The sequence below is a fragment of the Zerene cesonia genome, chromosome 15 (assembly GCF_012273895.1).
Source record: "Zerene cesonia ecotype Mississippi chromosome 15, Zerene_cesonia_1.1, whole genome shotgun sequence".
Lineage (NCBI taxonomy): Eukaryota > Metazoa > Arthropoda > Insecta > Lepidoptera > Pieridae > Zerene > Zerene cesonia.
Genome location: NC_052116.1, coordinates 7,619,882 through 7,633,151, shown reverse-complemented (window position 1 = coordinate 7,633,151; position 13,270 = coordinate 7,619,882). Strand labels below are relative to the sequence as shown.

At 31.2% G+C, this 13,270-nt stretch overlaps 1 protein-coding gene across 1 annotated transcript in view; it reads right to left on the bottom strand.

Annotated features, from left to right (window-relative positions):
* Window positions 1–2,124: 2,124 nt before the first annotated feature.
* The window catches only part of LOC119832203 (ETS-related transcription factor Elf-3-like), a 30,249-nt gene continuing 19,103 nt past the window's right edge, over window positions 2,125–13,270 (bottom strand). Inside the window, exon 2 of the mRNA XM_038355830.1 lies at window positions 2,125–4,651. Coding sequence (XP_038211758.1) covers window positions 4,405–4,651 — 247 coding nt within the window. The 3' untranslated portion in view covers window positions 2,125–4,404. The remainder of the gene's footprint in view (window positions 4,652–13,270) is intronic.

Here is a 13,270-nt window from a genome sequence, read left to right as displayed (position 1 = left end):
TGCATCGTCCGGTTTCGACTTACCCGCCTTTGAACCTGATCTTTGGACTTTGGAGTCAACGGCGAATTTTGATAAATAATTTTCTGGTAGTTTGCCTTCGAATATAATAATTAATCAGATCGAAGAGGAAAGTTCATCGTAGTTAGGTTTGACGAATGATGAACCTCGGCGGTTCAGAGATCGCGAAGTTTTGTTCCTAAATTGACAAACTTTATCATATGAAAATAGACGAAATCGAAGAATGTCATAGTTTCTATACTATATATACTATATATGCATAACTAGATTGTGGGGATAGTAGAAGGTCCGCGTAGTTCGCCTGATTATTTGTAAAATGTTGCGAATAACTAACTACATAATATCATCCTGTAAATGAAAATGATGATTGGCACCAAGTGTAATAATATAAAGGTGAAATGTTTCAAATTTTCGAGAAATTATACTAACGTCAAAATTATTGTATCTTATTAATTTGATGTATTAGAATACCTTAAATTTCGTATTATTTTCATTAAATCGTAATGTTTTACCATTGCATAGTAATGAGAAATTGAAGAAAATAAGCCATTATATTATAATAATCATAAAATTTCATCACTATAATGTTTTATAAATTAAAATAGTTTTTATCCTACTTTTTCAAGAATTGTCAATTGCATTATGTTTTTTAACTAAATTCATTTATTGCACCCTAAACGAAAGTAACCAGTGAAAGGTATTTAAAACTTTCATATATATATATATATAACAACGCCATCTACTACTACCTTCAGGAACCAGTAGTGACCAGTTGCTTACAGATAAGATTCAGTTATCTTATAATAGATGGCAGTGTTACCAATACAGTTTAATAAGATGATAAAAGTGACTGCAAATTAAGATAGATGTCGCTGCGAGCCTGTAACATACCTCGGCTGGTAGCCGCACTTCAAACAACATAGTCAAGTATCTTCTAAAACAAATCTGAATCATTGATTGTAATTGTGATCAAAATAATGATTAGGGATGCTTGTTTATCAAATTAAGAACACCGATTATTATTCTTTAATATTTGTTGGTAATATTTGAAAAATAACTAACTGATTCACTCTCTGCAATCACTTGATAATTTGTTAAAGCATTTTGTTTATAAATTTTAAGTTAGTTTAAGTTGCGAGAATGGATACTTTATTCAAACAAATAATACATTCAGTTTTGTTATAAAAAGCCGAGCGCGCGCCGGTCCGGGTAGAGTTCAACTCGAGCCTTAGTAGCAAGCGGAGCTCTTGAGGAACAGAATAAATTGAAATAATAATTCAAAAATGCTTTTTTTGCTACATCACTCAGTATGGCCGATAGCAATGCTCACGCTACTCTATTTAAAAACAACCACGGTCAGCATGATCTGTCAATTATAATTCTTATATTTTTTATCTGATGAGTTATGACGTTATAATAAATAAAATGCAAGGTTGTAATAATAACTGACCATACTCAACATAATCGTTAATACCTGGAACTATATAATTACATTGTAACGTAAACAACATTATGCTTGTGCAATAGTTTATGAAAACAGAATATATGTCATTTGTAAACAGAATATATGTCATATTTTAATTAGCGGTGTCTGGGAGAGACCACCAAAAACGGCGCGATGGAGCTCAATGGGGTTTTTGTCAGCAGGATCACGACATAAACCTTCCCCGGCCGTCGGTATGTATTCCCACTTCACTAAAAAAGCAGCTGGTAAATAGTTTAAATCGTGTTCATTAGTTAATATCTTGCACACTCACCTGGTCCCTAACCTTCCAGCTTTTCTTTTTTTTAATACGAGGTCCTAATCAATAATCAGAATTACAGAAAAGTTCGACTCGTATCAATTGTTGTTAATTTGCATTATACTGATTTCATAATTTGCTTTGGAAAATTTTGTAAAATTGCACGTTATATCGAGAGTACATTTAGGTATGTATAATAATTCTCAATTGTTCAGTTTCTAACCATTTAACTGATACAATTTTTTGAATATTACTTGCATAAATTCGCAGTAGATTGTTGATTTATATGTTTTCTAAGAAAGCAGTAAAATAATACAACAAACCAGGAAGAATGGGATAATTTATAAATAAAACCATTAAATTCACATTCATATTTCATGTATTCTTTAGATTTCACATATTTTGTCTTAAAATTGCACGATCAACAATATTAAACCTACCGTAGATTATAGAAAAAAAGAAACAATTTTTCGATAAAGCTAAAAAAATCCTAAAACAAGCTAACAACTAAATACGTACTGGATATTGTCATAGAGCATTATATTTCAAATTTCCTTTTTGATAGCCATATAGAGTTAGTAGAAGCAAAACTGATACCGTTATATAAATTCGCAATAATAAAAACATAGTTTTAATCATGCCATGACAAAGAACACGTGATATAAGAAATAAGTAGAAAAATTGCTCGTATAGTCATTAACTAGTTTTACTATTATGCCTTTTAAGGTGCATTTACACCATCCTGCGAATATCGAGGCGTAGAACTAACACGCATGTGTAACAGTACCCTAATCTTAGGGAGTTTTTCGTTGGGACCGGTTTTTCTGGCGTAATTAAAGGAAGGAATAGAGAACAGGAATTTACTATGCTCATTACGAATTTGTGGCTCCCAACGACACTCGCCAACGAATGTTTCGCCGAATCTTCCTCCAAGTTAAGAGGTGAATAACCAACGCAATTGTATGCACCAATAGAACCATTATTACGTTTCTCTGATATCCCACAGTTATACTAACTAGGCTTCTTATATTCTGCTCAATAAGACAGAGCAGTCCTTTCATTTTGTTATAATCCGAACGATTTATACAATTTTAACAAATGTATTGAAAAACTAAATTATCATTAAGACAAGAGAAATTATTGAGCACAATATTATCTATAAGTATGCGAATTCCTACAGTTATTTATATAATATAATGAAAAGAGTTCGAACAAAGTTAATTTTAGTAACAAATAATTTAATATTATGTCCATACACCAACAAGTCCAGTCACAAAGTTAGACCATCGTAATGTCGACAATTATTTCATATAAATACAGTACAAATGAAGATATTCTAAAGATTATCTTTAATTATAATTGAGGGTCGATTTATAACAAGACTCGTAGTTATTATGCGTAATTTGAGATGTAAAAATTCTATAAAAAAACAACTATTTTAATGTGATGTTTAGACAAAATTTGTACTTCAGTTACTGTAGTTATAATAATATACAACAGGCATGATTAAAAGTAGTATAAAACATATTTCACTAAAATAAATAAATAAATTGTAAATAATACATATTTTTGTTTTTAATTGCTGATGATGGCGAAATTATTAGTTTTACCTTGAAGCCATTAATTAGTACAATGAAAATTCGGACTTAAGAAATAAATGCTTAGATTAATTATAACTTAGTATTTACATAAATAAAAGTAATTTTACAAATTTACTTTACATCACAGCAATTGCCTGAGAGTTATTAACTTAAATACTAACGTATAATATATATTAAGAATTTCACAAGAAAAAAAATCATGTTTTTTTTTTGTTCATTACATTATCTTTGGCCTACATATCTTCACTTGTCATTCAAATTTTTATTGCACATTTGCGCCTTTTCATCTTATAAAATATATAATCTTAAGCACTGAGAGACGTGTCTTATGTATATTTTCTAGAAAAAAGTAATGTCAGATAATTAAATAACATTAAGTACATTAAACCACTTCACAATATGGCAACATAAACTTATAAAAATCGACTTAAACAAAGTGATATAAATAATTCTCAAATACGTCTTACAATAAAACTGGAATGTTCTCATAATTGATTAATCTAATAACTATTATATAACCTTAATATTATGGTAACAACAATAACTATTGAAACGTCAAAAATATTTTATCAAAAATTCGTAGCTCTGAAAAATCGCTAAGACGTAAAGTGTACATCGTCGGAAAATACACTTAAACACTTAAAAAAATAATATGGACACTTCAACAAATTGGTTTTACAACCATTAATTGACGGGACTAACCATTAACAATCTTTGTTCTGTATACAACCATTGAAACTATACCGATACCTACTCTGAGCATACGTGATCTTTCAGACATTTCTCGTAATATCTATCTAATTAATCTCCTTCACAATACCCTAATTCTTTCTATCATTGAAAACAATTAAGCTCTTGGACAATCCTCTTTTCATAACCAAACAATATCCTTCAATATTCAACGCCAACGCGCACTTAATACTTCTCTAACTACGAACAGCATTAGAAAGAATTGTACCAAGAGCGTACATTAACATTAACACAATCCTTCCTTCTCTGAGAATCAAATTATTGACCAAAATGTCAACCATTCCTAAACTTAACTACGAATTTGAGAAGGTCATGTCGTGAACATCCAATTCCGATTTGACTTTCACGAAGTTCGGGTTGTCGGTTCTGAAGTCAGGTCCTTTGTGGCCGAATTGGTAGACGAGACGCGCCGTGGGGACCGAGACGAGAACTGATTGCCTGTAGTGGTACCGCATAGCTCTGCTGAATTTCTCGAACGTCATGTTGTCGTTCTGTTTCATCTGACCCCAAAGCTTCGCAACTTCGTCTGGTTTCACGAATCTGTAAAGATAGAAAGCAATATTATTAAGACAGTTCTAATTTTCTTGACAGGTGATTCTCCTGTTTTTGCCGCTGATAAGACATTAACGATTTAGATAATTACAGTCTTCCGCATTCATTCTTATCAAATAATTACTTCTATTTCTAAGCAACTCTGGCCGCAATTATTCATAAACAAAGTAAGAGTAATTTTGCTTTCTGGTACATTTTTAATTCAAGGTTTGTAAAGCAACTTGACAAGGTTAATACTGATGATAATAAGACTCACGCGACGATTGATTTGTTATTAGAAAACAATGCAATTAAATTCATTAAAGGAAGTGCATATTTCGTTTTTTTTTTCAATTGTGCCAATTTTTTGGAGAAACACTCAGTAAAGAAAATAAGTTATTATCAAGTATAATATCGTATTTTGCTGAACAAAAACATTGCTTAAGACTTTTTATTCAGTACTCTTCAACCGACTGAAATAATCTACTCTGAATGAAAACAGATGACTTTGAATCATCATTGAAATAATAATTTTTAAGTACGTATGAATAATAAAGTATTGAAACGAGCCGTAAGCTAGACAAGTCATAACAGAGTCAAGTTCGACTTGCATCCAATACAACCTCGCGTATAATTTGCAGATCATTAAATGGATTCTCAGGTAGTCTGCTTAAGGTATATAATGGTAGTAGGTATAGTGTCGAGTAATGATGCAAAATGTCCAGCTTATTGTGATCGGAGTCAAGGGCAACGTGTTGCAGCCATTATCAGCGAACAACGTGACGAAAGGCAAACGTGCAGGCTTGGGTTTTAATATTTTTAATTACATTACATTAGACAGCTTGTGTGTACCATAGGAGGAATGTTTAATTGCTTGGAGATACGTTTAGCGACAGAGGTAATTATTAATTTGGGAGACATATCAATGGTTATAACCAAATTGTATGCTTTCAGTATCAAATTGAATTGTACTTTAGAGGAATAATTTCATTAATATATAAAGGTGTTTAATTGGAAAATGGAATTCAAGATATCCAAAACTTTATTAGCGTACTGCTCTGCGTCACAAATTTTATAGTTTTTATATAGCAATTAAAACAAAATAAGATATAAAATATGAATTTTCGTTAACATATTTTACTGAAATATTGTCGTTGGTCCAAATTGGTAAATAGACATTGTGAACAGATTATAATAATTCAACAATTATTTGCAGTTTTATTATGAACACAAGTGTAATATGCAAGCCTTTAATGAACTGACCTTGACTTGAAGCAAATAAAAACTTCTCGCAGATGAATGATGACTACGCGTGTTAAAGAAATATTTACAATGTATAAATATAAAGCAATGAATTATCTTGTTATATCAGAAATTACTAGAGATTTTGAATGTAACTCATAGTGAATCTTTTTTTTTATTTTTTTTTATGTCATAGCGGGTAACTGAGCTGGTGGTTCGCCTGATGGTAAGCTATCACCACCGCCCATGAATATTCGCAAAGGGCCTCTGCGAATGCGCTGCCCGCTTTTTTGGGGTAAGGGAAAAGGAATGGATTAACGACTGGAAAGAAGGAATGGACTGGGACGGGTGAGGAAAAGGAAACGGGCCTCCGGCTCCCCCACTCACCGTACGAAACACAGTGGCATGCCACTATTTCACGCCGGTTTTCTGTGGGGGTGTGGTACTTCCCCGGTGCGAGCTGGCCCAATTCGTGCCGAAGCGTGCTCGACTCCCACAATAAAGAATCAAATGAAGATGCAAAATAAGATTAAGAAGAGGCCGTAATAGAAAATTATAATGAAAAAAGAAAAACAGGTGACGATCCTATGATACACTGATTAGTTGACGTCGAGTAAAAACGTAAATATAAATAAAGCATAAAAATTGAAATCAGTAACAATAACACTAAAAGAAATAAATAATAACTAGATGAAAGCAACGATTGCATTGAAATCTAAATAAAACCAATAACGTCCCTAACATAGCTAAAAGCAGCAATTAATTGTTGATTAGTGTTTATTTCAATAGTTAGCATTGAGGTGCTAGGACGATTGGAACTCGCTTTATCAACAAACTGCCGTGGTTTATAGATCGTAAAATCAGCTACAGCTGTTGCTCACCACTCATGGCATTGAATTCTTGTCTGTTGTTTATTTCATTATCAATTACGTTAATGAGGTTAGGAATACAAAATCAATTGCTAGGCAATGCGGATTCTTTTATTATAGCCACTGCTGTTGCAATCATTTCATATTTCTCGCTTAAGGTTCTAAGGTAATGTAAGTGAATATGATATTATTAATTGACTTATTAGCTACTTGAGAAACATACAGCTATTTAAGTCTATATAGAGATGTCATATATCATCAATGACTTCAAATCAATTTAGACATATTTAAACACAGTTTATTTTTAGTACCGCGTTACTACTAATTTAAACTCAATAAGCAGTTTCAATTAGGATTCGGCTCCATTCTTTTAGATCTATTAGCTAAGTAATTAGATTTTTTTCATTCGTTACCTATCACGTTTAGTCACATCCTGGTCGTTGCTTAAACGAGTCGTCAAATGGTTTATTGTTGAAGTGTCACGGACTAGTAAGGTTACATGGTCGTCATTTATTGTTATGGCTTTGCGTTTAGTATGCAAAGAGTGTTTATAGTCCACATTTCTTACTAAGAAGTTATTACTATCAAGAACGATATCTCTTTTTTTATTTTGCATAGGCTTATATCTACACTAATATTATAAAGAGGAAAACTTTGTTTGTTTGGTTGTAATGAATAGGCTCAAAAACTACTGGACCGATTTTAAAAATTCTTTCACCATTCGAAAGCTACGTTATCCACGAGTAACATAGACTATATATATGTACCACAGGCGAAGCCAGGGCGAAAAGCTAGTAGTTTATATAACTGTTTGTCACTTGTATCGATTATTATATGCTTTTTGAATGCATGATGCTGATAAAGTATCCTGTGAACAGATCTCTGATATGTTCACAAGCATCAATAAATCAATATTATACTTTGTAAGGCTTAATTAACGTGGCTTCTTCATTTACGATTTTTTCGTCAAATGCAACGTCAAATGTCAAATAACATCAGAATTCTCATGGTCCTTAAACTGTATCGTTGCAGTGCTACTTTGGATATCTGCCATTTCGAAGCACTACGATGCGTCTCACGTAGGCCTGTTCCTTGGCCCAACTGATGATGCGATATACCACAAGGCCGGACCTCGACCTCGTAAAGCCGCGGCCAGCATCCAAATTTGTATGAATCACTGTGATATGATTACTAAGAACACAGTTGACAATTTCTTAATGTGAATTTATGTATGTTAAAGTGTATCTTTTAAAAAATACTATTCATTTGTAAATCTTCAATTGAGAACACTATTTAGTTAGTTGTTTGGTTCGAAAAAGTCACTTATCCTGTAATTAAACTTTTCCTACACATATATATTATCTTGAAATATTACATCATGAACTGTTCCAGTAAACACAAACAGAGTTCTGTTATGCAATTCAATTCATTTTGATGCCTTAATATGCAAAGTATTAAACTGCACATAAAAGCATCCAACTTGGCATTGTGACCGTCAAATTATTTTTACGACCCTGAAATATTGATAATAATATTGTCCATTATCATTTAATTTATTTTACATTACTTACATGTTATTGATATTATATTGGAAGTTGATGATTCAGAAGCATTTTGCAATCACATTTTTCATAAAATTTAATAGTTATTAGCTAAAAACATTATCATTAATTTTTTTTTATTGTGTGTACTTTCTACATAAGATTTATTTATATTAAAGCAGAGTTTTCAAAACGTCTACTGTTAAATAGTAAAGAATAAAACAATTTGCAATTCTTACACAATGATTTCCACTACTGCGAATACTGGATTAAACATAACTTGGCAAACACTACACATTTATTATGACTTTATTTTATATTCTACGTGGATCTAAATTGACCTCATGCTAATCCGTTAAATGACATAACACAGATCGCTTTAAAGGTGTCATGAAAAACTACTTAATAAAACATTATGCTGTTAGTAAGTGTAAAAATGTCCTCATTAAAAAAAATCTATCCGTAGGTGTTGAAATTACTGAGACACAATATGATATTAAAACTAATAGCAAATACCTCTGTAGAAAGATTTATAATTTGGCGAAAGCAAAAGTTCTAAGACACGTTTACATACTTTCCATTAACTGTTCTTGTTATTTACTAATGTGTCCATCTGTATGTCCGTCTGTCCGTTCATCTGTGAAAAATTGGTTGAATACGGAACCCTTAGTATCATGAGCCCAACTGGCATTTGAACCATTTTCAGTTACAAAACTTTTATTTAATACATTGAAAGAACCAGAGTTACTTTTTACTAAGTGTATTGTTTTATTTCAGTGGTTAAAAGATACAATTTAGTGCTATTCTATATGATGAGTCAGTTGACATATATTAGGTCCTTTAACTGTATATTATTGTGTAAATACCAACACTGTTTCATTTGTATTCGAGGTTGCTACAACGTGACAGAGCCGTAAACATGTTTTTGCAATTTTTAAGGATTCCTGGCCTTTGTTCGATGTCAAAATCTTTAACGAAACTCTTTTTTAGTACCTTAACGGGTTTCTCTCCTGATTAATGTTATGCTTCTTTGTTTTTTTTAACAATAAACAAATTTAATTTCTAAGTTCCCGTCCGGTCGACCCGGCTTCGCACGGGTGCATTGAAACATGATATATACATATAAACTTACTTCTTGATTCACTCTATCTATCAAAATAAAAACCATTAAAATCTGTTGCTTTATTCAAAAGATCTAAGTAGAACACACAGCCGGCGGAAAACATCTTTGTTTTATACTATGCAGTGAATCAGATAGGTAGAATAAAAATAGGTATATCAAGATTAATGTAATCATTTTTATAAGTTTATAACAGTGTATTTACAAACCTTACTCAACAATTAATTTCTTAGAGTAAGGTTGAGGAAAACGACGTGTATCTAGGTATCTTGCTACCTACCTGATGATAGTAGCTGTTATTCTATAGAATGTAAGAGTCAACGACCAATTCTTGGGAACGTGTAATTGTAGAGTTTTTGTTCTTAGCTGCTTCATTTTGTTGGTCAAGGATTCGTATCAAGTGATGCGTAATGCAAATTATTGCCTTCTGTGCTGGCGTTGAATGATATTCAACCATGAAATATCCAAACGAAAGACATACTTATTACAATGGATGACGGTTTAAATTGTATTGACACAAATTTATTGTAAATTTCGTTTAATCCCGCCTATCGTAATGAAATATTTGAGGTTATGTGAAGGATATACGGTGTTTATTGCTTTATTTGTAAGTCAGATCGCTTTATTTCTTCATTGAGGTTGGAATTGTTTTAAATTGGTTGAAAAAATAGCACGTTCTCAATTGAACTGTATTTTTTGTTTGTTATCTCAGAACTTTCGACTGGAAGAATCGATTTTTATGACTGTCTTATTTAGTTAAATACTCAAATAAATGTATTTTAAAGCTATTTTTTCCATTTTAATCTGTTTCAATTCTAACCAACAATAAGGAAATCATATAAAACATGAATTGATAACTAAAAATGGAACTAAAATATTAAATCTTCAAAAACGAGCAAAAAACTGAAATGAAGCACCGACTTCGACTTGATTTCATTTTTTACTTTTTGAAGGAGATTTGTTTTTGATTCACTTTTTGTTTACAATTGAGTTATAATATATTATGCAGATTTTAAATTCGCATTACATTTGATCTTCTGTATCTCTGTACTGTACCAACGGGTGTACTTCTATTATAATAACAATTTTTTTTTTGCAAAATTTACTCTCTATTATGTGCTGATTAATCGCAGAATTAATCTGAATTTTTCACTTCGTATATATGTTAATTATATTAAAAAAATTGTGAGCCGTCACGGGACGCCTGGCAGATGTGAAACATCGACATTATTTTCATGTATGCATGTATATACCATCGTATAGCGTGGCGACCCGTCGCCTCGGCCAGAAATCGGTTTTACGTGCGGCTATAGACTACCTACCTATCACTTACCTAAAATCGCGATGCAAACAAGTATCAACATTGTTTGTTTGTTGTTAGAGTTACTATTCATATATTTGAATAACTGATAACTATTGAATTTTGTATGCCGCAATAAAGAGTGAGATAGTTGAGTAGGTTAGGAACGTAACATAACATAAGTTTATTACATTTTATATACTCTATAAACTAACCTTAACATGGGAATATTCTTCAACTGAGACTATTGTATGTGGAACTAGGGTATACCATCTTATATATAAATCACATATCCTGTTCGTTATTCTCGTTAAAACTCAAGAATGGCTGGTCTGATTTTTATAATCATGGTATTGGTACATTCTAAATTGTCCTAGGAAGGTTAAAAAGCTGAGAACAATACAATACAACGCGAGCGGGAAGCTAGTTGTAAATAAAGTTACTGTACATGTACAAGCTATTAGTCTGAATTCGCATTTATGATAAAAAAATAAAGTATACGTATCCTATTTTTTATAGTTACAGATTCGTAATAATATAATATGAAAAAACATTTACTCTATAGTCTTTATATATATTCTGTGTATTTTAACGTACTGTTACTTTATATTGCATCGCATGCCATATTTTTCGTGTATTGAGCAATGGGATGATGGGATGAATGATGCTTCTTGATAAGTGTACGAAATTTGAATGAAATCTGCATGTTTAAAGTGAGAAATAAGGTGTTTTCGTTCATTATTGTTTTCAGCATATATTAAAAATTATTTGTATGATAGATATATAACTCCAATCGAGTACACGAAAAATATGGCACAAAGCGCCCCACGCTTTTTTCACAACAATACTAGTATTTTTCATTCATTATTATTTTCAGTTTATATTAAAAATTATTCACAACAATATTAGTATTTTTCGTTCATTATTGTTTTCAGCTTATATTAAAAATTATTTTATAGTTTTTAGTTTGATGTGCTTGAAAAGCGTGTTTTTTAGTTTTTTTAAACTATATTTTATTTTTAACTTAAATTTAATTTAACTCAAACACTGAACACTTTAAAATGTTTCATGTACTACTTTTTGTTTTATTTTGTTAGCTTATATAGTTCCACTACTGGATTAGGTCCCTCAAAATTCCTTGGAAAACCCTTTTTCTGTGCGCTAGAGTTACGAGTATTATGTCGACCTCCCCTTTGTCTCCTTCCCCTCAACTAAGCTCTCATTACGACCGTGAGTTCATTGGTAATGATCGTAAATGTTATCTCAATATGTTGTAATGAACAGCTGATAAGTGCCTTATCGTGAAAACTACAGGATTTTAGTGCCACGCTAACCACAGCTTATAATATTTAAAGTCAAATAGTTTAATTCAACATTTCAACAATTTTTGAGTTGGAAAATTATTTTATCGTGAATATAATATTATTTGTTTTCCTTCGTCGTTCGTTTGATTCGAATGTACAATTTCCTACAACTATTTATTAATTTTATAAAACTCTCGCTAATCTATGTTGATGATACGGCTTTTTAGAGACCCAATGCAGAAAAATGTGCAATTTTCAGCCCATTAAATCAATGACGTAGTAATTTTCGTATCTCTACGTCAATACAGTATTTTTATAGTTCAATGAACCGATCATTCTTTCAAACATGCGTTCTCAACAGTTGGCCTAAATAACAAAATTGAACTTTATACCAACTGTCTTAAGGTTACCGGCTGTAGTTCAATGTTATTTTAAATTGAGTACTTAGTTCTGAAATTCGTAATTTGAATTTCAGGAATAGTAAATGTGTAAATTGAAACATAATTTTAAAAATAATTTAATGTTGTGAAGTAGGTTTCTGGAAACCAATATTTAAACCAATTAAGATAAAGATTACCACTATATTTATCTATTATACATATTTGTGAATTCTATGTATTTTAAATTGCCTGATTTTGTCTTCTTTCAATTTAATTCCATATAGTACAATATAAAATACCTTTAAGATAATAATTTATTCATAACACATAAAATTAATCATAACACCTACAACCGCCTTCTTATCTATTAACAAAACTTTAGTAAACCAATCAAAATTATATTTCATTCCAATTTATAACTGCGATTTAATTTATCTATACATTTTTACTCTTTAGATGTAACTTTTCATGTGGCCACTTTATCTATAAATACAGACCAATAAGAATCTTAAAAGATTAAAAAGAAAACGATAAAAAATTCAATCCAACGAATGAGCGAATTATTTAAGGCAGAAGAAGAACTAACTGACAAATAAAGACTTAAATTTGAAAACAGAACGCCCAACACTACAAATGTCAAAATGTTCGAATGTCAATTTTTGCAGATCGATCGTTCGCGAGATAAATCACATTAACAATTTTTTCCACGTTTTCCTCATGCCCTCTCGCTCACACCAGTCAGATGCCATCGCTTCTTATAATTGCAACGCTATTTTTATCGCGCTATAAGGTCACGTCATGTTGGGATATTCTTTCTGATAGTTTTTGCATCAAATTATTTTGGATTAATAATTAATTGCTATCAATAAAAC